Here is a 23,651-nt window from a genome sequence, read left to right as displayed (position 1 = left end):
GAAGTGCACTACAGTGAACAACAGTTAGCGGAAGTAAGGATTTTAGTAAACAAAAAAGGAACACTGTCAATATTTATTTTTTAAATTATGACTAGTAACACAGTGGGCGAGTGGTTAGCATGGCAGCCTTGCAGTTCTAAGATCAACAGCTCAATTGCGGACTCCAAAAATCATTTGTGGGGTGTTTTTTTTCCTTTTTTTGCCATTTTATTCAGGCTTATTTTCGTCTTTGTCAAAGTATTTATAATAGACACAGTCTAGGACCATCGTCGCTCAGGGCTCGTTAATTTCACTTTGCACTAGAGCACATGTGTCAAAGTGGCGGCCCAGGGCCCAAATCTGGCCCGCCGCATCATTTTGTGTGGCCCGGGAAAGTAAATCATGAGTACCGACTTTCTGTTTTAGGATCAAATTAAAATGAAGAGTATAGATGTATATTAAATTTCCTGCTTTCCCCCCTTTTAAATCAATAATTGTAATTTTTAATCCATTTTTTCTGTGGTTTTAGTTCAAAAATCATTTTGTAAAATCTAAAAATATATAAAAAAGCTAAAATAAACATTGTTTTAGATCTATAAAAAACTGAATATTCAGGGCTTTTAATCCAGTTCTTTTAATCCATTTATTAAAAAAAAATCTAAATATTATATCTAAAATGGTCCGGCCCACGTGAAATCGAGTTGACGTTAGCACGGCCCGCGAACCAACCCGAGTCTGACACCCTTGCACTAGAGGCTAATATTAATACTGTAACAAATATAGCCCATGTTGTACTAATAAATTCATCAGCATGATCTTGGCCAGTCCCAAGCAAAGGCAAGTCAGAAGGGCAGAGTTGAGTTTCTTTCTACTTTAAATTCTCTTTTTCATTCCCCCCTTAACCAACCATACCGCCCTCATTGCTCAATTGTACTTTCTCTCAATATATTCATCGTGCATGAGGTGGAATGAGGCATGTGAGAAAGAAAAAAAAAACATCACAGTGAAAGACAGAGCTGGATAAAGACAAGGTATAGTCAGTTCAGCCCAAGAGAAAAGGCTGTCGGGAGGCATTGTGGAGATTGTGTTTTTACCTCAAGGAGAGTACTACATTTCTACCGAAAGGTGAACGCTACAAAAAGAAATAAGAAAAATTGAAGGTCACTAACAATAAACTTTAGAAACCGCAAAAAAAATGTACATCCTTTTCATCCATGTGGCAATGCAGATCTCTTCTAGCAATATTATATGTTATATATATATATATGTTATATATATATATATATATATATATATATATATATATATATATATATATATATATATATATATATATATATATATATATATATATATATATATATATATATATATATATATGCATACTACTTTATTACTTTATGTATGAGTGAGGTCCAAAAAATTGCGAGATGCAGCCTCTCCCATTGAAAAAGACCCCCAACTCCCCCACACAAACAACATATTGATGAAGTTTGATTGCTTCCCAGCTGGACAGATAAAATCCCACCCTGTGTTTCTTTTGGATCAGTGAGCCGCATTAGATTGTTAGTTTCTTATTAGAGGAAACATAAACAAGTTATTCCACCACTTTAGCTGCTGCGGTGTTAGAAATAAGAGCTGTCAAAGCTTTGCAAATGAGGATTTGCCTCCATTTACGGTGTCTGACTAGGTTTTTATCACATATTACCTCCCGTGTCATGCATTTATTATTCATGTGTTCGTGTAATATGCCCTGGCAGGTGGACACAGGATATGTCCACTTGATGTATACTTTGATGGCTGCACTGCCACGCCACGTCGAAGCATGCTTGAGCACCCCCGGCGAGTGAAACGTTGACCGGTTTCTTGACCCTGATCCACATGCACCTGAGACATAATACCAACTCCCATGCCCGATATTTAATATGCATGGGCGAGGAAATATATGATGGTTGATGGAAGTATTTTACTTTTGTTTACATGGTACTGATGCGAATATATTGCAAAATATGATTTTCCCGGCCTGTCAAACTGTCGGAGAATCTCACAAACAATCCAACACCATATTTTTTCCCTTGGCTGCATTTTATACTGACACTTAGTTCTGATTTTTACAGCGGTATGGGATTATTTTTGTCTATTAATATAGTAGGTATATTTTTTATTGTTGTGCACTATCTTAAAGGCAAATTGGATTACTGTATTTTCACGACTATAAGGCGCACTTAAAAGTCTTAAATGTTCTCCAAAATAGACGGGGCGCCTTATAATCCAGTGTGCTTTATATATGGACCAATACTAAAATTGTTATCACAATGAAAAGCGCCGGAATAGTTACGCTAGCTACTAGCTAGCTACTATTTGTGAATGGATTGTGGCCACCTGGACGAACGTATAAAACTCAGCGTTTTCGATGACTCATTTGGACAATTGTTTAATTCGGACACAGAAAATGAGGACTTTGATGGATTTGTGGGTGATGATGACGTGAGTACATTGTAAAATGGCTAAATAAAGTACAACCGGACTCAGTTTTGCTACTGTTGCCTTTTTAAAAACGTGTTTTTAGCATCTGTCCGTATGTTTAAACTGGTGTATGTTTTGCCATGCCTTGCTGCGTCTTTAAAAACGGTGCGTCCTTTGTGTGTGTCAAATACAGAAATAGCACTCGTTACTGACACTGCGGTTTAAAATACGATGTGCCACATAGTCGTGAAAATACGGTAGTTGCATGATTGGTTTGCATCCAATTTAAGTGAATACATTGCAATCCAGCATACTCAAACTAACCATTGGATTCCTTTCGTCTCACATGGACGCTTTCCTTGGTTTAAGTAGAATTTGATGCAGCTAATTTAGGAATCTGGAATAAATTTAGTCCACTTTTGTATAATCAAACCCTTCATTATTCTTAATTGCTTTATCACCAAACTGTTTTTAATCTTTTAAGTTAGATTTCATCCCGGATGCTTGCACATTGTATGAAAATGTAAAATGAAACAAGACTTAAAACCAATGTGAAAGGTCAACACGCGCATATTAGTCGGAACGCTTGGGGCAAACTAAGAGTGCCATTTCGAATTTTTGGACTACATTTAGCACACATTGAATTGGCTAACCTCTTGATGTGGCTGCTTGTTGTACTAAAGAGCTAAAAAGAAGGGTCTGGTGTAAACCAATCTGTAGATATGACAAATAAATCATCTCTTTATCCACCACAGCATTGCATCTACTGCAGCATGTTACCGAGCAACCTCATTTAGATTTATGCAAATGTTTTCAGGCTTGCTCAAACCGCTGTGTACGCGTGCGTGCATGGGATTCTCAAGCTGGAATGGCCGTATTCATTTTCAGGGCAGTGGGATGTGACTGCATGTGCATGTGTGTCACATTAAATTCCGTTCAAACACTTAACAGATGCTGACCTTTAGCTTTTTTTGCACCCCCAACAAGACAAAGTTAAGGGTGTGAAGATGCACAAACAAGTTTGTTGGTGTTTGCGTGGCCCAGCCTGACACATGTTTCGGAATTGCTGGCGTTATTCTCTGCTAGAACACGCCATCATCAAATTCACATGAAAAGGGCACCAGACCCATAATTTATTTCCACTTTGCGGCAATGTTGCCATCCCATCCAAGAAAATGTTATCAAATCTTCGTTTGAGTTGAGAAATTTTGGATTAGTTTCAATGCTTCTTGGTTTTTGTTGTGCTTCTGCAAAGTTTTGCAAGGACCAAAACGAAAAATATTTTAATAGGATTTGGGTCTTAAGAAAAAACTGAATTTTTACACGCGCAATAGCTACCATTGCTTTTTTTAAATTACAATTTTCATATTTCCTTTAAAATAGCATAACTGGTAGAGGATATTTTCGTCAAGGTAGTTGTTAACCAAGGTGAGAATAATATTTGGACAATGACGTCAATGTTTCAAAAACGTAGCGTAAAGTACGAGTTCACTTTAATTGTTTAATTGGATTATAGCCATTGAACTCTGGTAAATTCACTTGGTAAAAAAAATCCTGCTGCAACTCTCTGGCCTGATTTTGTGCTGTGATGGTTTTCGGCACAAAGACAAACATTAGATGAGTCATATTGTCACCTCAGCGTATTAAGCCTCGGCGTACCAGGCTAAAAGGAGATGGAGAAGAGCACGAGACGGAAAGAGGGATATTCTTAATTCACCACCCTCCGAGATACCATTAATGTCAAGGTGGAATAGGGAAAGAAGACATCCAAGCTAATGAATATTTATGGTGCCCACAGTAAAGTGCTGTTTTAGAGTGAAGTGGGACAGAATGGAGCTGAAGACAGCACTTTAGGGCCTGTTCTTGCATGTATGAATATTCATTGTTCATTGTCCCAAAAACAATTTGCTTAACGCTTTTGACTTCTTTTCATCCGTAAAATCTGTGTTGGGTTTACCTATGCATGGCTTGGAATCTAATGTTAACTTGACTTTTGATAGCTCTTTGACAAGATATAGTCTTTATGGAAGGAAAGAACAATGCTGTAGTATGTAGTATTTATTAACAAAACTGTAAATGCCTTGGCGTGCCATTGGAGGATATTCCGCTTTGTGTTTGTCAAGGAGTTCACGGACACTTTGTCAATGGAGCGTGTGTCCCTGCCTCGAAAGGACGCGCTGTGGATCATGTCACATGTTTTTTCATATTCTGAAGCTATGTCAAAACGCTCATCACATATAGCGAGTTGTCCTTCAGCGCAATTCATAGCGTCCTGCCTTCGACACTCTTTTCATACTATGAGTTCCATTCTTTCCTTTCACACCGTATCAGTAAAGAAAGGTTTATGAATACATCGGATGGAACAGAAAATACGTTTGGGAATTGGATTTCATGCAACAGTTGGTACAGATTTTTATTTTTTTCCCAACTAATTAAAACTAGGAATTTATCTCAGTTCGCCCTGGAAAGATGCAATTTTAAACAAAGAGCCATATATGAACTGGCACTGTAAAAGGGACAAACATGGCTTGACGGTGAGTCATCCACATTGTGGCAGAGGGTTTCAACCTGAAGGAACCTTCAACTTGGTCTTCTTGTGTTTCTGACACTTGGCTTCCACAAGGCTGGTGACGCTTACGATCCAAACCCTGTGGAGTCGTTTCTGCACATGATAAAAATGGCATCTTCACCCAGGCCCTCTAGACTATATGTTTAATGCTGGAATGCTTTTACACAATTGCACAAATTCAGCAACGTACCATACTGCTCTGTCTCATTACCATCTCCCTTAGGCCAGTAGGGTACTTTCAGCAGAACTGTGCTTCTCGCTCACAAAGGAAAGAGAGACATATGTAGAAATGTGTATTTGATTTAAACAGTTCATTATGAATGGGTTTTTAATCGGATCCTGAACGATTAAAAAATCCATGCAAACCCTGGGAAGTATTTTTTTTCATCTGTTATTAGGATTATTTGAAAGCTACTTGCATATATCTCCTTCAAATAGAACACCACCTGTCCAGAGTTTGTAGTTGTACACGTGGATTTTTGGTTGTTCAAGTGAAATAATTCATGTAACATTGATATATTTCAGTGCAATTAAAATAATTGTTTGTTTTTTAATGCAACTTTAATGCACAATGTGAAGTGATGACTGCTTTTCAGTAAAGTGAAAATGGTTGCATTCAGAGCCAATGTGAATAAAAATAGAGCTGCCAGATACGTACAGTCAGACCACGTAAGACTGCAATGCTCAAAACTTTCCAGGCCACGTTAGGTCAGGATAATACACGATGAGATAAAAATTTAAAATTGTTAGGTCGCACAGTCCGGCCCTAAAATCTTTCCTGGTCTCCACCATATTCAATATCCCCTTTTCATTTCTTCTGCAGGACGAATGTCATAGGATGAACACTGCTGGTGGGGTGTATCTGTCTGTGCTGTCCTCTCTCCTGACCACGCTTGGGGTCCTGGCTGCCCTCGCTCTGGCTCCTCTGTCCACCCTGGCCGACGTGGCCTATGGGGCCACCGACGTCCTCCCCAGCGCCGGGGTAGTGGGACCCCCATCGCCGTGCTCCAGTTTGGTCGCTGGGGTGCTCTATGGCTCGTTTTCGTTGAAGGAGCTTTTTCCCTCGAGGGCTCCGGGTTGTTCCTGGTCCCTGGAAAACCCGGACCCCACCAAATATTCCCTCTACCTCCGCTTCCACCGCCATCCTTCCATCTGCCGAATACACTCCCCCATGCTGCTGTCCCTCGACCACCACCTGGCCAATCAAAGCTGTCCACTCCACCTAGAGGTCGCTTCAGCTCGGGATCAGGAAGTGGTGGATCTCTGCACCCGCCAGTCCAACCCGGATACCCCTTACTCCTTCCTCCAGTTTGACAAGAACTTTGTTCAACTATGTCTAAGCAGACACCCAGCCGTAGACGGAGATCCGTTACCCAAGGATTTACTGGAGATGAGGTTGGTGGAGGTGTTACTCATCAACAACGAGAACTCCAGTCAATTCACCTGCGGCGTTCTCTGCCGATGGTTCGAGGAGTGTTTGCGAACGGGTGAGCAAAATGAAGACGTTCCCACCAGGGACGGTTGCGGATTGACCCAAACGGGCTGCATCTGTCCTAATCACAACATCATGCCACCGTCCGTCCCGCTGGTCCCCGAGACGCCGCACAGTTTCCGCAATGGTTCAACGGTTCCGGACGACTGTTGCGTCACGGAGCTGCATTCCAACGACGCAATCGCCATCGCGCCCAGAGATGTCCACGGTAAGATTATACTTTTTATTTGCTGTTCAGGTATTTCAAAAATTAAGAGCACAATATTCCATTGTTAAAAACACACCTCATTTTGCCTGGGACCAATTAATCATTTACCAGCACACACTGTAAACATCCTTACTTTCACGGTAGCGTCTCCACAAGTGTGTTCCGTTCCAAAATGCTGTGTCTGAATTATGCATGTTAGCCTTTTAATTAAGATAATCAGCTCAAAGTGGACCCTGCTAGCCCCTCATCAAAAAGATTTGCTAATCACGAGTACAGCCTTTCTGATCTATATTTTAGATCTCCCCCAATCCTTTCCTCGTGGCCAGAAGCTTCGGTTGGGATCACGTTGGTTTACATGCTGCATTTTATGATATGTTCATGAATGTGTTTACACGTGCATGACAGTGTGTGGCGAACAGATTTTTGCAGTGTTAGGACAAGATGATATTTGACAACCATGCGCATACACATGGTCGTTCATACATCAACGCATCGAACGCGAGGAGCAGAGTCGCTTCATAAACATAACACAAGGGGATTTGCGTGTGTATGCATGTGTGTTTTTTTCCAAATACCAACATAGACTGTAGTCAAAGAGAAGTAGAGAATTACCATCAGCTTAAAGGGACAGTGCCCTTTTAATGCAGACTTTGCTTTTGCATTTTGATGGGAAAGTAGTGATCAATATGATAGATACTTATAGTTTGATCTTGATAGCACACGCTGCCTTCAAATAAGTGTTAACATGTTTAAATACTGCATATGTAGTTTTAGGTTTTGACACGGGCAGCATTTATTTAAAGATAACTACCTGAATTGGTCTTACTAGGTAAAAGATCTCTTCAGAAAATATCTTGCATCTCATCGTACTTCATTTGAGCTCTCGCGGTGACATTTTGGCAATAAATCTTAGTCAAAAATATTGTAGACAGCTAAAGCTAAGCACAAATATTGTGTTAAGTATTTAAAAAATGAACAGAAAAAGACGCTAGGTTTATTGAGGAGAAAATAACTTGGCTTCATGCGCCATAGCTTTAGAGAAAATCAAAACGATAGCACAACCCTGTGATCTGATGCCAATTGTTGAGGTGATACAGTCATGCTTGTTTCCGAGCTATTTTTGTTTTTTTTATACATGATTTCATGCTTTTCTTTTTTACATGAAAGCCCTGATCTGGAACATGTTCTTCAGCTACTAGTCTCCGTAAAACTTGTCAGTAGTCCTGTATATCAAAAGAAAAAAAAGTGTGCAGCATGTTTTATAACGGCATCAATGAAGCAACAGTAAGCAGAAGCTTCTGACGTTTTCTCTCTCTCTCCCTTGCTTTCGTTTTCCGTAATTCTACACTTCACACTTCTTTTCCGGTAGCTTGTTTCCTGATAATTGGCGCTCACATATGCATACATGTCTCGCTATATGTGTACATGTGAGTCAGCGTGGCGTAGAGGCGGTATTTATTTTTCCACGGTGCGTATAAAGGACATACAGGTGTTTTAATATCCGCATACGCCTGCTCAACACACAACACCTGCACAGTGACTGTGAGTAATGACTGTTCTTCACCACCCGCCTGGGTTGATGAACATGAGTAATTGTTTCTCTTTCAACACACGTATCCTTCACCCTCTAAAACAAATGAAGGAAAAATGCATGCGTGAAGCGCCGTCTGCGTCGGCCGGCGACTAAAGCGGCGGGATTAGTATTCTGTGTTGGTGAGCGCTGGTTTTCTTTCTGGCCGGGATCAGCACTGAGCCCCTTTATGTCGGAGGAAAAGGCCCTCACACACTGCATTTACTTGCGCTCAGACACTAAGCATCTATCTGTGCATCGGCATGGTTAAGTCTGCAGTGGATTGTTAAGCTTGCCCTTTTTTTTAATGAGAACCCACAGCCAACTTCCGCTTGAACCAATTGATATGTTCGAGATAAAACTTTTGGGTTCAACACTAATTGGCTAATACGGCCATAGGTATGGTTGCATAAACTGATTAGATGCAAGGGTCTGCCCAGAATCCAAATAGGTTCGTTATAAATAGTCATGTCGTACTCGATACATGCTATCGAACATTATTGAATGTAGTCCCAAATTCGGGTCTGATCCAGTAGTCAATTTTTATTTTACTAATGGCCATTTTGGCTGCTATAAATGAAACCACTAGGCAAATATGTCGGCGGAAATGTGAGAAATGTATCATAGTGACAGAGTATCTTGTAATAAACCAGCAAGCCTCACTCAAAAAAACTAATAAATAACATTTATCATTTACTGGATATCCCTAATTATAAACCGAAAGGTTTTGTACGTTAGAGTATTTTCCGCAGGTGACTCATTTTCGCATTAGTAATCAAATCTGTTGTCAAACTTCATGCCACAGGATTTACTCTTACATAACTTTGTATCCAGATAAACAGCAAATTCTACTGATGTCATGCCGTCAGGATTTGAATTGTTGTGATTCGACAACAGACTATTTTTATACCGTCACGCATGGCGAGCTGAAACCAGCGGATGGAAACACACAGGCGCGAGCACACGGAAAAAAATAAAATGCTGACCTCCAGAGAATAGCGTCACATGATCACGGGCACAGGTGCGCTACGAGATGCAAGGCTATTTTCTACAGTTAATCGATCACATCGAGGCAGTAGAGCTTAACGAGGAGTCAGCGGGCTGGAGCCTGCTGTGGTGTGTGCGTGAGCGGTAGTGTGTCTTAAAGAGGCCGAGTGTGAGATGCGGTCATACATCTCTGTATTTCATTGCCACTGAGTTGCTCTACAACCACTCAAGAGCACCGTGAACTAGGCGAGATATACTGCGGCGCCGAGGTTATTCTGTCATCCACTTTGCGCACCCGCACCTAGCCTACTCCGACACGTACACCCAGGGTTTGGTCTCTCAAGCCCAGTATGAATGGAAGGTCTCTGGAGGTTAGTTAATTTAGCCCATCGGTGCCGTAAGAGCAAATCTCCCGGCGCGTCCTTCACTGAGCTGTCGCTCCAAATTCCATGCTTCTCCGATCTCTGTTAAATGTCTATTCAGGCTGCTGCTCACCTTTGTACATCATGCAACATTCATCAGGTTCTATATAAGGGATGAGCTAAATTCAAATGTGGTCAGTCAGTGTCTGAGTTCCGTTTTTGGCCGTTAAATTCCCAATGGAAAAGATGTGGTTGTTTCTGTAGTGTGTTGTTAATCGTGTGTGGTCGTTTAGTTGCTGGTCTTTTGGTCGCCGGTCTTTTGGTCGCCGGTCTTTTGGTCGCGGTCTTTTGGACGCCCCGACCGCGACAACGGGTGACCAAAAGAACGGCGACCAAAAGAACGGCGACCAAAAGACTGACGACCAATCGACCGTGTACCGAGCTGGCCGTGGCGACCAATCCGACTTCCCTAAGTGACGGTGACACGGATGCGTGTGCGGTCGATTGGTCGCCGGTCTTTTGGTCGCCGGTCTTTGGGTCGCCGTCTTTTGGTCGCCGTCTTTTGGTCGCCGTCTTTTGGTCGCCGTCTTTTGGTCGCCGTCTTTTGGTCGCCGTCTTTTGGTCGCCGTCTTTTGGTCGCCATCTTTTGGTCGCCGTCTTTTGGTCGCCCGGACCGTGACAACGGGCGACCAAAAGACTGGCGACCAAAAGACCAGCGACAAAACAAGGTAAAACAAGGTAAAACAACACGGTTTACGCATCAATAAAAGCCAACAATGGCCATGAGCAGTTTCACTGAGCCGACGTGTGAGTGTATGAGTTTGTATGTACATGCGTTGTCCCTTTAAGAAGCTACGTCAGGGTCTTAACAAGTTCTCCAACAAAACACAATAAAAGTACGGGACATTTGGAGTTTTTCTTTAGCCTAATAATTAATAGGGCATTAAGTATGACTAAATAATAATTCACAGTTTGTATTTTGGGAATTTGAGCAACGATTTAAATGGAAATTATCAATAACCTTCCAGGCGACCAAAAGACCGGCGACCAAACGACCGAGTACCGTTGTTAATGTGGCAGTGATTGGTGTGATGGAATATAAAGTTGGTGAGTGATATTTTGGTGTGCAGTGAGGCCAGGGAGGAGGGTGGAGGAGAACTTGAGAGAAGAGAAGTGGGCATCTGCTCTAGAAAAGAGAGGAATGAAGGTGAGCAGGAGTGAAATATAATATATGTGAGTAAATGATTCCAGCGGGAAAGGTGAGGTGACAAGGAGATGTTGACTTGAAGTACCTGGAGTCAAACGGTGCAGGGTGATGGGGAATGTGGAAAGGAAGTTGAGAACCGCGGGTGGGAAAGGTGGAAGAACAAATGAGAGTATCAGGTGTGTTCCGTGATAGGAGAGTGTCAGGGAGTATGATGGGAGTAGTGGTGAGGCCAGCCATGATGAATGGATTTGAGGAGGTGGTGCTAGAAGTAGCAAAGATGAATATGCTCAGGTTTCTATTAGGAGTGGTTGGGGGGATAGTATGAGAAATGCCACATTTTTGTGTTTCGTGTGCTCATAACTCTGAAGGAAACGGGAGAAGTGCAGAGCCATTAGAAGATGGCGTGTCGAGGTCAGCTTCGATGGCCATGCTTACATAGTCCATACATATATGGTTAACAATATGTTCTCTGTGGCGTGTCACATATTCAATACACACATTGCATTTTTTTTGTTTTCTTTTCGTTACATTGTCATTAAATGGCTAGGAATGGCATTTTCACATTTTCCAAAGATATAACCTGGTAATTTATCGCCAAATGCATCCGGCTAAAACTAGTGAGCTATGAATAATTCAGAAGAGGGTAAATAATATCTGTGTTTAGGATAGTCAGTGTCTCTCCACGGCAACTTAATAGTACATAAATGTATGCGTTATGGGATAATGGTGAAATAATGAAGTTTGCAGTGAAAAAGACAAAAGCCTCATCTTTCGGTGCATATATGGGATGCTATTCATGTGATGATCAGATGGCCACCTGAGTCCTTTGCAATGATATTGTGTGATCATGCGTGGCTATTAGCATAATCTTCAACGGTGTGAGTTAATGGCCATGTGAGAAGATGCTTTGAATTATGGAGGATGATTTAGACTGGCAGAAAAATGACCTGAATGCCATTTTTTTTGTCTGTATCATGATTGTGAGCAACCTATAAATGTGGTCAATGTCGTTTATTCCAATTTGAAGAGTGTGAGTTATTGCAATGATCACAGAGGACTAAGTGATGGTACCTAGTCAGAGGTACCATATTTCTAAATTCACAAGCTAATGGTTTCAAATTGAACATGTTGATTGCATTTTCAGGCGCTCAACATTGAAATATTAATGTCGCCCTTCCCACGTCTGGCATCCACCTATACTAGTTTATCCCAAATGTGTCCTTGACTCGAAAGTATCATCCCGACACTCTTGCCCATGAAAAGTCTCCGGGGAAGCTCATTTGTGTTAATCTGGCACGACGTGGAGGGAATCTGTTTACCAGACACGGCCTTGCATGATAGACAAGGGCTATTTATCCTAATATAGGGCGCGAAAGCATTCCAAATGTACTTGGAAACTCATTCAAATTGACACGGCGGTGAAAGTTGTATATCACACGATAACCGCAGCCATGAAGCATGACCGTCTTTTTTTTCATTGGTCTTTCTCTCCTACTTCTTGCTTGTTGCTCACCTACTCAAAAAGCAGCTGTCGTCTTAGCAAACACACACAAGTGGACGTTGGGTGCAGAAGCCAATTAAATCAGGCTGCATTCAACCCATAGATTTCGCTTTTTATTACCTCTGCCAGAAGTGGTACCTACGCAGGTATTTGTATTCAGTTCTTTGCCCGTCTGTTGGTGATTAAAGCTTAGGGTAATGAGGTCAGAAAAGGAACTCCAAGATAGCTTGTTAACCCATTAGCCTTCTTTAACTACAATTTATAGAATACTGCAGGTTATATACATAATTAGATCAGAACGGGTCAAATGTTAAAGACTGAAGAAATACAGTGATGCTTTGAATTTGGTTGCTAAGGTAGAAGACTGCTGTCACCCTGCCCTGACCTACTCTATTCTTTCCTGTCCTCTTTGTTCGTGGACAAACGGCTGGTATTGAATACCACTCTTTTGTATCGATAATGGCTGAAGCAATCGATTGTGTGACAGACAACGGCATCCTTGTTACCGGAGTCAAAGTTACTTCAAAACAAGTTTGACTCGGTCCACGCTCTCTCTTTTGTGCCTCTCGCTCTCGTTTTGTCAGCCCGCATTAGCATCACCAGCCGGTGTGTGGCAATTAAATATATCCCAGGGCATAGGCCCGATTTAGAAATCATTACAAGGCAAAGAAATCGAATCCCTGGAGTTTAGCAGAAATACATGAGGTGGCTGATGTGTGGGTGACTGTGTTGGTGGGTGGCCCCACGTCTTTCTTTCCTCTGAAAGCTTTCATATATTTTCACTCAGCTGGGAGTCTCTGCTCTCGTATAATAAGTCTCCCAGTGTGCCGCCAAGCCACACCTCCCTTCGTTCCGCTGCGTCGCAATCCAACTTGAGACAAGATCAACTTCATGGAAATTCAATGGGCCAGTGGAGGTGACACTACATGGTTTTGTGTGTGTGTGTGTGTGTGTGTGTATTTGTTCTAAGGAGATGAGTGTCATGGTATAGGGGTGAAAGAATGATCAATCCTGTTTTGGAATTCTCCGCACAATGCCCTTGGTAGTGTGTGTTTATGTAAGTGCATGGTGTTGTGAGACAAACAGGTTTTGGTAGAGGTTACCACGTCCTGGCTTTTTACTATACTTTATATTTTTTATCAGTAAAAACTAGTGGCGGTCCGTGAATTTCCATGTGACGCATTCAGCTGTCGGAATCAATCCAACCCTCAAAAACTATTTTACGGCTATAAAATCTCTACTGCAGTTACAGCTGCGACACATAAAAAATGATCAATAATAACCTCATATCTGTGAGAAGGCCTTGGGGTCGCCAAATCGAATTCTGATTGGTTAAAGCAGTGGTCTCCAAACTATTCCACAAAGGGCCGCAGTGGGTACGGGTTTTCATTCCAACCCTGAAAGAGGACACCTTTTCACCAATGTGGTGTCATACAAGTGCAATCAGTGGATTGCAGTCAGGTGCTTCTTGTTTTCTGCTGAAATCTCATTGGTCAAACTGTGTGTGCTGGATCGGTTGGAACAAAAACCTGCACCCACACCGGCCCTTGACGACCGGTTTGGGGACCCCTGGGTTAAAGCAACAGTTTTTTTGCCGCTTGTTTTATGTAGCAGAGCCTGCAGAACTGACTGTGAAGGCCTCAAGGCAGATTTCTGACCCTGGCAACAAATAGCTGAAATGTGATTGGTTAGATGCTTAAATATGAAAACACACATCTGGAAGCAGTGCAACCAGGGGAAAGCAATGTAAGGAAGCTGACAGACAATTTGGAATTATTAATTAAGTATTCATGGACAAAACATAATTAACATCAGTCTGTGATTTCAGATATTTTTTTAGGCCAGCAGAGAAGGCCTTGCAGGCCCTGACATTCCACCACTGGTAAAAACATATGTGACACGTTTTACTTTTTTAAATAATGTATTATCTTAATTGTATCTAACAAAAATGTTATATCCAAACTAAAACAAAAAAATCAAATAAATATAAGAGAAGAACAAAGAGAAAACAAGGAAGGTCATTGGCATGAAGGAAATGTCGTAAACATTTCTAGTTCAATTGCAGGCTGGTGGAAATTGCTTTGGTAAATTTACAGAAAATTTTACGAACCTCTTCTCTTGTTCAGTCCAATTCACTCACTCACAACAGACGTCTATCGACCGGCATCCGTCATCATGTCCTCTACAACAATCACTGTTCCTGAAAGCACTGCAGCACGCCTGTCGCAAGGGGGGATGGAACAAAAATAGTGTGGGGGGGGAAGCAAATACCTTGTTTATCCATGTAGGCTTATCATGAGACTCAATGTAACACATGATGTAACCATAGAGAAACTTTCAATGAAGTAAGCCCGATTTTGTAAGTGTAAAATGTAGGTTACTAACATTTCTTCAGCTCTTGCATCAACCATGCCACTTAAAAATGAACGTGCAAGGAACCAGTTGCACTTTTTGAGGACCAATCTTGACCATGAATAATGGCAACCATTCAAAATGCATAGAGTAAAAACCTGCTACAAATACAATTATGTTTTTAAAATGATTCAACATAGACGGCAACAGAACTGTATTTTAGTGCCCAGTATGGGACTAACTGGACATTTGACCCAATAATACTATTTTTTTTTAAGTAGACTCGACAATGACACACAAGTTTCTCCAGCGATACCTCATTAAAAGTGCTTATCGCGCTTAACTTTTTGTCAGGTTTTCAAACAGGCCCAGATGATCAGATATTTTGCTGTTTCTTCTTCCGCGAATCCTACTTAAGATTACAAGCAAGGGCAGAATTGCTGGAAATGAAGGGCGAGTCTGATGATAATGATGAAGTATCTCGCCGGCCGGCTAACGAGAGCCCAGATCTGCCCCGAGTCTGCCTGCTATGCAAATTCCCCTCACGCAAGCAATGAATCAAAGACGTAGCAAACCAATGTTTCTCTTCACAGCACTTTAGCAAAGCCATCATTCACAAAGGACAAAGCAAAGGCGTCCAGAGTAGACACACGCTTACACACCAGAAAAGCGATTACACTAATGCAATTCTTCCCAGCGTTATGGAAAATCAAAGAACATTCAATGAAACAAAAATGAGAAGAAAATGAAGAACAACAGTTGGCACTTGTTTGGAACGCATCCACCGGGGGCTTGTCAACGTGCGTGTCCGTGTGGTCAGGGCGCAACGGCCTCCAAACACAGACTCGACAATAACGAGACTCCGGGGGAAACAATCCTGTCAAGTTGACCATGACATGGCACGGAAAACAATGACATAAATCAGATTTTGTTTTCACTCACTTTCCTTCTTTGGCCTCATCTGTTTTCAACAGCATGCAATTTTAACACTCAACAAATACCAGCAGTCATTATTCTGTCACCAGTGTGTGGGTTTTAGGAGAGAGGATTTAATTATAGGACCGAATAATTAGTGCAAATATTTATATATAAATTTATATTTACAACAAACTTTGCAGACCAAATTTATATATCATCATATAGATCAAGGGTATCAGACTCAGGTTGGTTCACGGGCCGCTTTAACGTCAACTTGATTTCACGTGGGCCGGACCATTTTAGATATAATATTTCGATATTTTTTTAAATAAATGGATTAAAATAACTGGATTAAAAGCCCTGAATATTCAGTTTTTATAGATGTAAAACTATGTTAATTTGAGCTTTTTATAAAATATATTTTTAGATTTTACAAAATGATTTTTGAACTAAAAACACAGAAAAACTTGATTAAAAAATACAATTATTGATTTAAAAGGGGGAAAATCAGGAAATTTAATATACATCTATACTCTTCATTTTTTCATGATTTACTTTCCCGGGCCACACAAAATGATGCGGCGGTGCCAGATTTGGCCCCTGGGCCGCTACTTTGACACATGTGACCTACGATATCCGGATAAGGGTTGAAATATATTTTGTTTTTATTTTATAAATGTCAACGGCATTTTTTTTCGCTTTTTGTGTCGAGCCTGCCTGTGGCCAAACAGGAAATGGCCACTAGTTGTGTTATATAGATATATAATTTAACCCCCTCAATACATTCCAACAGTATCAGAAGATACCCAAAAAGGAGGTGACTCGGACTTGACTCGCACACAGAAAATATGTGATTGATATCCCTAATAGATAGTCATGAATGATTAGCATGAATGTTTTAATATCACTCAAACCTTTAATGTCAGGCCTCTGATGGATTTATAGGCACTTTCACTCTGCAGTCAATAAAGGCTTTAGGGATTTTTCTGCCGGCTTCAGGATTGCCCCTATATATAAACAGGATACTGTACACGTACTTGTGGGAGTGTGTATTGGTGTGTGTAAGTAAAAGGGAGCATCTAACAGGCCTCGTGGGTCAAACTGTCACTGCAAAGATGGCTAAGCAGTTGCTTGGCCAGCGGGAAATCAATGTAAAGTGATGAGGCTCTTGTGCATGCACCATGTGTCCTTGTCTATTTGTGTGTGTGCAACTGAATCGGAACAACCATGTTACCGAGACAACAGCGCTTACTTCACCGCATTAGCCGGGATGGATAGCAATGGCAATGGAATTGTAAATGGAACGCAATTGTAAATCTACGTTGTCAAGTGTGTTTAGTGCAAATTATCCGTTGATGTGTTGATGATGAAAGGTTGAGCAGGTTGCACTTCAGCTTCATTGTGTGGCTTACCTGTTTAGTCAACTATGGATTTTTTTTTCTTGAAGCCGCAGATGTGTTTTTGAACGTGATTTCCGACAGCCATTTTTCAAATCTGCAAAATGATCGACGCTTGGTCCAAGTCAAATTTATTCAAATCTAGCTAGCTAGCGATCTACTGGTTGATTCCAATCAATGTATTGAGCTCCCCTGACTTAAAGTATTCAACTAAAATATCCGCCAATGGTTTGAGACAGGTTTTGTCGTTTTTGTAAATTTCAATGCCAGTTTAAAGAGGCGTGAAGGCTTTATGTGGCCAGAGGGGGGTTATCTCACCCACAAGTTGCATCCATCCGTCCAGGCTGCTGAATCTAAAGTGTCAGGTTGGATTTCGAGCCCCGTATGAGCCCCCGTGGTGATGTTTGGTGGAATTGATAATGTTTGGGAGCCTGACGTATTTTTCTAGGAAGAGCGGAGGGCTTGAAGCCCAAGCGCACTTCTCAGCTAGTGAACTCTGGTAGTTTAAACAAGCCCCAGTGGTCCTCATTATCTTCTCCCTAGGCACTCTCATGCTCGTGGTTGCACTCATACACACTCATGATCTCCTCCTAGATAAAAAATAGCACTTGCATTCGCACAGCTGTTGTGGAAAAGCTGGAATCTAGTTTGCCATAGTTTACTCGAGCAGCTGACTGGACTGTTATCAACATTTTGGGCTTAAGGGAGCATTACCACGGCGATGGGATGGATGATCCGAAGACGGCCCAAAGGGTTGAAGCTGTGAAAATCCAAAGCCCCATCCCAAGAAGATATAATATGAGAATAGTTTACTGCCGATACTGCTGACGATTGAAGATCTGATTGAAATCAGTAATGAGACATTTTGGATTGCAATGGGTTTATCTTTATTTTTTATGTGTTTCATTATTTCAGAAATTTGCAATCAAATTTGCTTCAACATTGAAGTTGACATCTATAGGTGGAAAATGATTGCTAAATCATGGATGACCCTCAAAACATTCATCTTGGCACTATTTTTTAGGTTTTATTTCCTATAAACCATCGGTTAAGCTTCACGTAAACACCATCCATACCTGCTTTTCTGTTTTAATTTGCGTATCTTCAGTATTGGACTTTTACAAGATATGTCTCCTTCAAAGTAATAGACTAAATATTTTCGGATTGTCCTTTCACTGCTTGTCAAAGCACAGCATTCACCGCTGAATAAAATTCACTGTAAATATATATTTTCTAAGCAGGTAAAAATGATGCTCAAAAGAGAAAAAGCCATTATGACTTTCAGGATGCAATGTAGTAGTCACATGTTCAATGATGCTTCTACTGCAATGGAAGTGCTCTAAGTGTGTCAGGTTCTTGGCCTCGCTGATGGAGGGTGATTTCCATCTGTGAGTCATCTTCCATGATTTTTGAAAAATCCATTTGCACAGACGGGATGAGTGGATGTGTGGCAAAATCTGCGGAAGTGAGGAGTCCATGATGGACAGGGCAATTTGGTTTATCTGATGAAATTCCGTTCTGCAAAATAGGTCGCTCGGAGCATTGAGTCTCATATTTTTGGAGTGAGCATTTTTCTAGACTAAAATAATAATAATTTATTTTCACAACACTACATACTCATCCCAAATGTAAGACCAATTGGAGAATCCCTCATTTGTCTCATTAGTTTCTAATCTTTTTTTCTCTTGAGAGTACCTTAAGAGCAAGAGATTAGATATAATAGAGGCAATATATCATGTAGACTAATTAAACGAATTGGAGAAAAAAAACGGATTAAAGCAACCCCCAAAAAAGAATCATATCTATTTTGTTTTATTTCCTGGCCAAATTTGGCCACAATCCAACCTGCTCTTGTCCGATTAAAACATGTCTATGTTGTATTACAGTCCAAAAGCACTGATCTAAAAGCAAGGTCTTTTCACTGTCACTCCAAAGTGCTTCCATGTGCACTGCCAAAATGACTGAAGCACGAAGTCCTGATAATCAGGGGTGTTATAATTCCCAAATCCCTCACACTGATACATATTACGCAGCATTTTTCTCTGGGGAAGATGCGGCACTCTGATCTTAACTCTAGCCGAGAATGTATTCTCTTAGTACAGAGCTTCCTTCCTGCTGCATGACTGCTCTTCCAATTAGCCTCTTTGGATTTGAGGCTGGCTGCACTTAAGCGAGGTTGCTGTTCAACACCGTCTCTCTTCTCCGACCAAATTATCTGGAACATTTTTTTGGTTGCAGGTCAGGAGAAGCAAAGAGCCGCTGTCGACATAGCTTATCTAAACTGATGTGGGCCTGACAGCATCCTAAGCCTTTTTTAAAGAGCAAAATTGTTCTCACCTTGGGCTATTTCAGTGTTGTTTTTTTGCAGCAGACGGAAAAAATGGAGAGATGGTCCTCCATAAATATACAACTATCATTATTTTACAGTCGATGTACTAGTCCTGTCGTTATAGGTAAGCAGTGCTGTTAAAAAATGTTATTATTAACAAGAAACCCCAAAAAAATCAAGGCACATTGAAATTATTATTGCCACATGTTAAACAATGGTAAAATGTCTTGTCTACTCCTTTTGTGTGATTTAAAATATGTGGGAAAAGCAAAAAAAAAATTTTTTTGTGAGATAAACAGCCATGCAAAAGCAAACCATTTGCATGTTTGCCCAAAAAAAAATCATGAATATATTTTACTGTGCTGACAGCAAAGGCTGCTGCCATTTGTTGAATAATACAAGTTATCATGCATGAATGAATATACACGTTTACAAGAACATGAGTTTTAGCACTTGGCGGACATTTTGCTGCTGCTAGTTGTTTCTTTCAATTGGGATCAAAATAATATCAAAGTGAAAACGCTGTCACTCAACATGGAAAAGCAATACAAAGATATCTTCGACTTAAACGTGCCTTCACTGAGAACAAACGTCTAACGAATACGTTCACCTTTCCGCCAAACGCAGTCCCAACATCTGAGCGGGCTCTGATTTAAAATCCCTCCCCAACCATTCCTCAAAGCCCCCCGTAACTCCTATCTGTTAGATTCCTCATAGCATCTGGATGATTATGTTACTATGGCAACACCATCTTTCCACAGAGGCAAGCCTGAACAGAAATCAATTTTCTTTTGTACTTTAGCGTGTTGTTCTATCTCATTTATTTTCTTCTTCCGTATCCTTGATGTCAGATGAAAGTCCTTATAATCGAGCAATTTTTGACGGTTGCATTCTTGCAGACCCCGCTTACAGAGGAAAAACCGGGGGTACATGAGCTCGGTGGGTGTTCATTTGAAGATTTGCTTTGACTTTTGTTTCCCTTGCATTTCAGATATGGCAACGTTTTTCCAGCTTTAAGTTCAGCAGCCCTTAACAAAACCTATTGAATACATTGAACATGTTTACAGTTCAGGTATTTCTTGTACAAAGAAAAATTGATTAGTAAATTCCATGTGCAGTCCAGACTTTTCTTTTAAATATATATTTTTTTTAATGATTTAAACCACAAAATGAGCCCAATGTGTGAATCAGTATCGATAGTGGTTAAAAGACTTAATAGAATAGAATAAGATATGCTGAGTACAAGTCAGAAGGTCTCATAAGATAGATCCAAACAGGTGGACGATGACAACAACAACAAAAAATGGTGGCTTGAAACAAAAGCAATTTGGTTTCAGCTGGGTTGTGAGAATCTTTATGTTTGTGTGTGAGCCAGATGCAGTCACAGGCAGCCCTTGGCGTTGAGAAAACTCGATTCCCAATCCATTTTGAAAGCACACAAATGACCTTGAGGTCCCCATAGTCGGGGAGACGCCATCATGCGCCAATCTAATTCAACTTCTCTTCTCATATCTGCTTCGGAGCCGGCGAGGTTTGAGCGAAAGTAGCAAGCAAGGGTGCAGTGGTTCTATCTTTCCAGTAGCTTATAAAATGTCCATTACAGTGTGCTTCTATCAGTTTGGACTCTCTCGTATGGACTCTGGAATAAATAGACATCACCACAGAGCTATAAACCTTGAATGGACGCGAAGCTGAGAACATCATCTAAGGTTGTTGGAAAGTCGACATACGCCCATAACGTTACGTCGCACTGTACAGTGGGCCGCAGCAAATAAAATAATCTCACTCCTATTTTTTTTTACCAATGCCACTGTTTACTATGAGGTTCCACTGCAACAGTTGTAGATTTAAATCCCAACTCAAGTACAAAAAAACCATCCACATCTTGAAGTGGCTCTTTCCCAAAGCACCTCAAATGCATCACTGCGACGCAATTCTTTGTTTCTGCACCCGAGGCCTTACCAATCGGACGCCCAAACTCACGAGTTCAAATCCCAGTCAGTGCTGCCCTTATGCTAAGCTCTCCATGTGAATATCACACACACAAAAATTGAATCTAATATGTCAGCCGAGGCTAAAAAGTCCCGAATTGTATTTTCTGCTGCTGGACACAAGCAAATTTAATGCCGGTTGTCAATGTTTTCCTAATTTCTCCCTGAAAAAATACCTAGGAAGGATTTTTTGGCCAGTAATTTATACATACTATGCCGGGCAAAATAATCTTTATGTTGCAGACTGAAAAATGTACTTTCATACCCAGATTTGGTAAAGGCGATAAGAACTACTCCCTTCCCGGCCAGAATCATTTGATTCTGTTTCCAGCGTACTGTATTTGAAATCAAAGACAAACCAAACGTTTGGTTTTTGGGATCAGCAGTTTTCTGCTTCAACACAATTTTTAATTTATCTAGCCAAAACATGGGAACTCTACTCCCTCACGTTTTAACCAGCAACACAAAGTCAACTGTAATGTACAAACATCTATGAATTGTTTCATTGAGTCATCTACATTCGTAATAGCAACAAAAAGGCGCAAAATTGAACATTTCTCATTTTCTTTTAGATCCATATGACGATGACTTGAAAGTGAAGACACAAAGACCCAGATCAGCTGACCAGCCAGGTGTGTTTCAGGCACAAACAGGTGCGTAATGTTAGCAGGAATGTTCTCCACTAAATAGAAAAGAGAAGAAAAAAAAACACACCAATATGGCTTTAAAATAAACTCGATTTCTGCTAAAAATCTATGCAGAATTGATATTCACTATCTGACCCTCAGTGAGCGGCTTTTGACCTGTTGGCATTTGTGTCTCCGCCTCAGTTGAACAGAAACACTGAATTATTCAACCATACATGGCATAATCTATTAAATATGAGGAAAAAATGTCGCATATATATATATGAAGTGATCCATACTTTTACGCACGTGAAATTTGTCTTTTATCATAGCGACGGTTTGACCCGCTACATTTGAACAGGTCGACCTTTGCTTACGAACATATGGCCATCATATGCACACACACATTTAGAGTTGACATACACACGAACGTGCCCAAATCCAGCGCCCCCCCGCGTGCGCCGGCCCTTCTGTCAGGGAAACCCCCCCGAATCTCTTTCTGTCTAGTTCTCTTGTGCGTTCCTATTTGCCGCTCCCATTCTTCGATTCCTCTAGGCATCGGAGATGAGCTTAAACCCTGACTCACGGCATGTTAATGAAGATGTAATGCGATTAACGGACATGAAATTAATTTGATTTCCTGCGCTGCCATGTGACGACGCCTCTATCAAAGAACATGGTGCTTAGAAAACAATTCTGCGAAAACCCGAGTGACTTTATACTTCCTCGACTGCAACAAAATGATTTTTGAAGACTCATATGTGGAAAAGCCTCTTTAAAAAAACAAAAAACAAATTAAATGAAAAACTCCACAGCCAGGACTGGTCACCTGTCAATCATTAACCACATAACAAAATATAGTAACCTTTTTTTATGTACTTTCCATAGCATTCCTGAGCTAATATTGGCATTAGTTTGGCCTTCGGACTGATCGTTGGAATTAAAACGTCCCTAAAATTATGTTTATGATAATTTTGATGAGAGCTAGCTTCTGTCTTGAAATTTTCAGGCGACCCTGCCGCTGAGGAGTGGTCCCAGTGGAGTATGTGTTCTCTCACATGTGGGCACGGCTGGCAAGTGCGGACTCGCTCGTGTGTTTCGTCCCCTTACGGTACACTTTGCAGCGGTGCCCTGCGAGAGACCAGAATGTGCAACAATACGGTTTCCTGTCCTGGTGAACCAGGCATAATAAGTTCAGGTATGCCCATGGTTAACATTTTCTCCATGAACAAAAAAAATGTTTTCCACACTGTGTATTTCAATAGTACAAAGCGAATAGTTCTTAGGTTTAACTCCGCCCGCCTTTACTCGAAAATGTCAGCATACAAATGCTTACGCAACACTGGAGGCTCCATTACGATAATCATGCTATTCAAAGGACTTGTGTTACTCTCATTACACTTTTGAAGATATCTGATTGCCATACCATTGAAGGTCCTTGTTGGAGATTAAATTGGCATGTTCGTATTTCATTTTAGAGTGCTCTGATTGTAAATCCTATTCAGTATGTCCAATCTACTGCAATTTCCCCCTTGCAGTGCTTTGCTTTCAGTGTTTTTTTTCCCCCCAATGATCACCAGTTCAGTAGTCATTCTTAAACTGCTTCCGATCTTTTACCAATGCTTTGATTTCCTCCGGTCAATGAGTGGACGGAAACTGTACAAAAGTACCTAACTCAGGAAAGGGCAGTTACGGAA

General features: G+C 41.0%; 1 protein-coding gene across 28 annotated transcripts in view; it reads left to right on the top strand.

The window, feature by feature from the left end:
- adgrb2 (adhesion G protein-coupled receptor B2) overlaps positions 1 to 23,651 on the top strand; it is a 234,269-nt gene that overhangs the window by 149,282 nt on the left and 61,336 nt on the right. For 26 of the 28 annotated variants that reach the window (XR_013297928.1, XM_077591112.1, XM_077591126.1 and 23 more), the window contains 3 exons: positions 5,838 to 6,714; positions 21,901 to 21,981; positions 22,964 to 23,152. Coding sequence is in view for 27 of the 28 variants with exons in the window: in XM_077591112.1 (XP_077447238.1) it covers positions 5,853 to 6,714; positions 21,901 to 21,981; positions 22,964 to 23,152 (1,132 nt within the window). In the remaining variant the exon portion in view is untranslated. The remainder of the gene's footprint in view (positions 1 to 5,837; positions 6,715 to 21,900; positions 21,982 to 22,963; positions 23,153 to 23,651) is intronic. The other 2 variants (XM_077591115.1, XM_077591138.1) reach the window with 2 other exon arrangements.

Source organism: Stigmatopora argus, chromosome 21 (genome assembly GCF_051989625.1).
Source record: "Stigmatopora argus isolate UIUO_Sarg chromosome 21, RoL_Sarg_1.0, whole genome shotgun sequence".
Lineage (NCBI taxonomy): Eukaryota > Metazoa > Chordata > Actinopteri > Syngnathiformes > Syngnathidae > Stigmatopora > Stigmatopora argus.
This window is presented reverse-complemented; position numbering and strand designations above follow the sequence as displayed.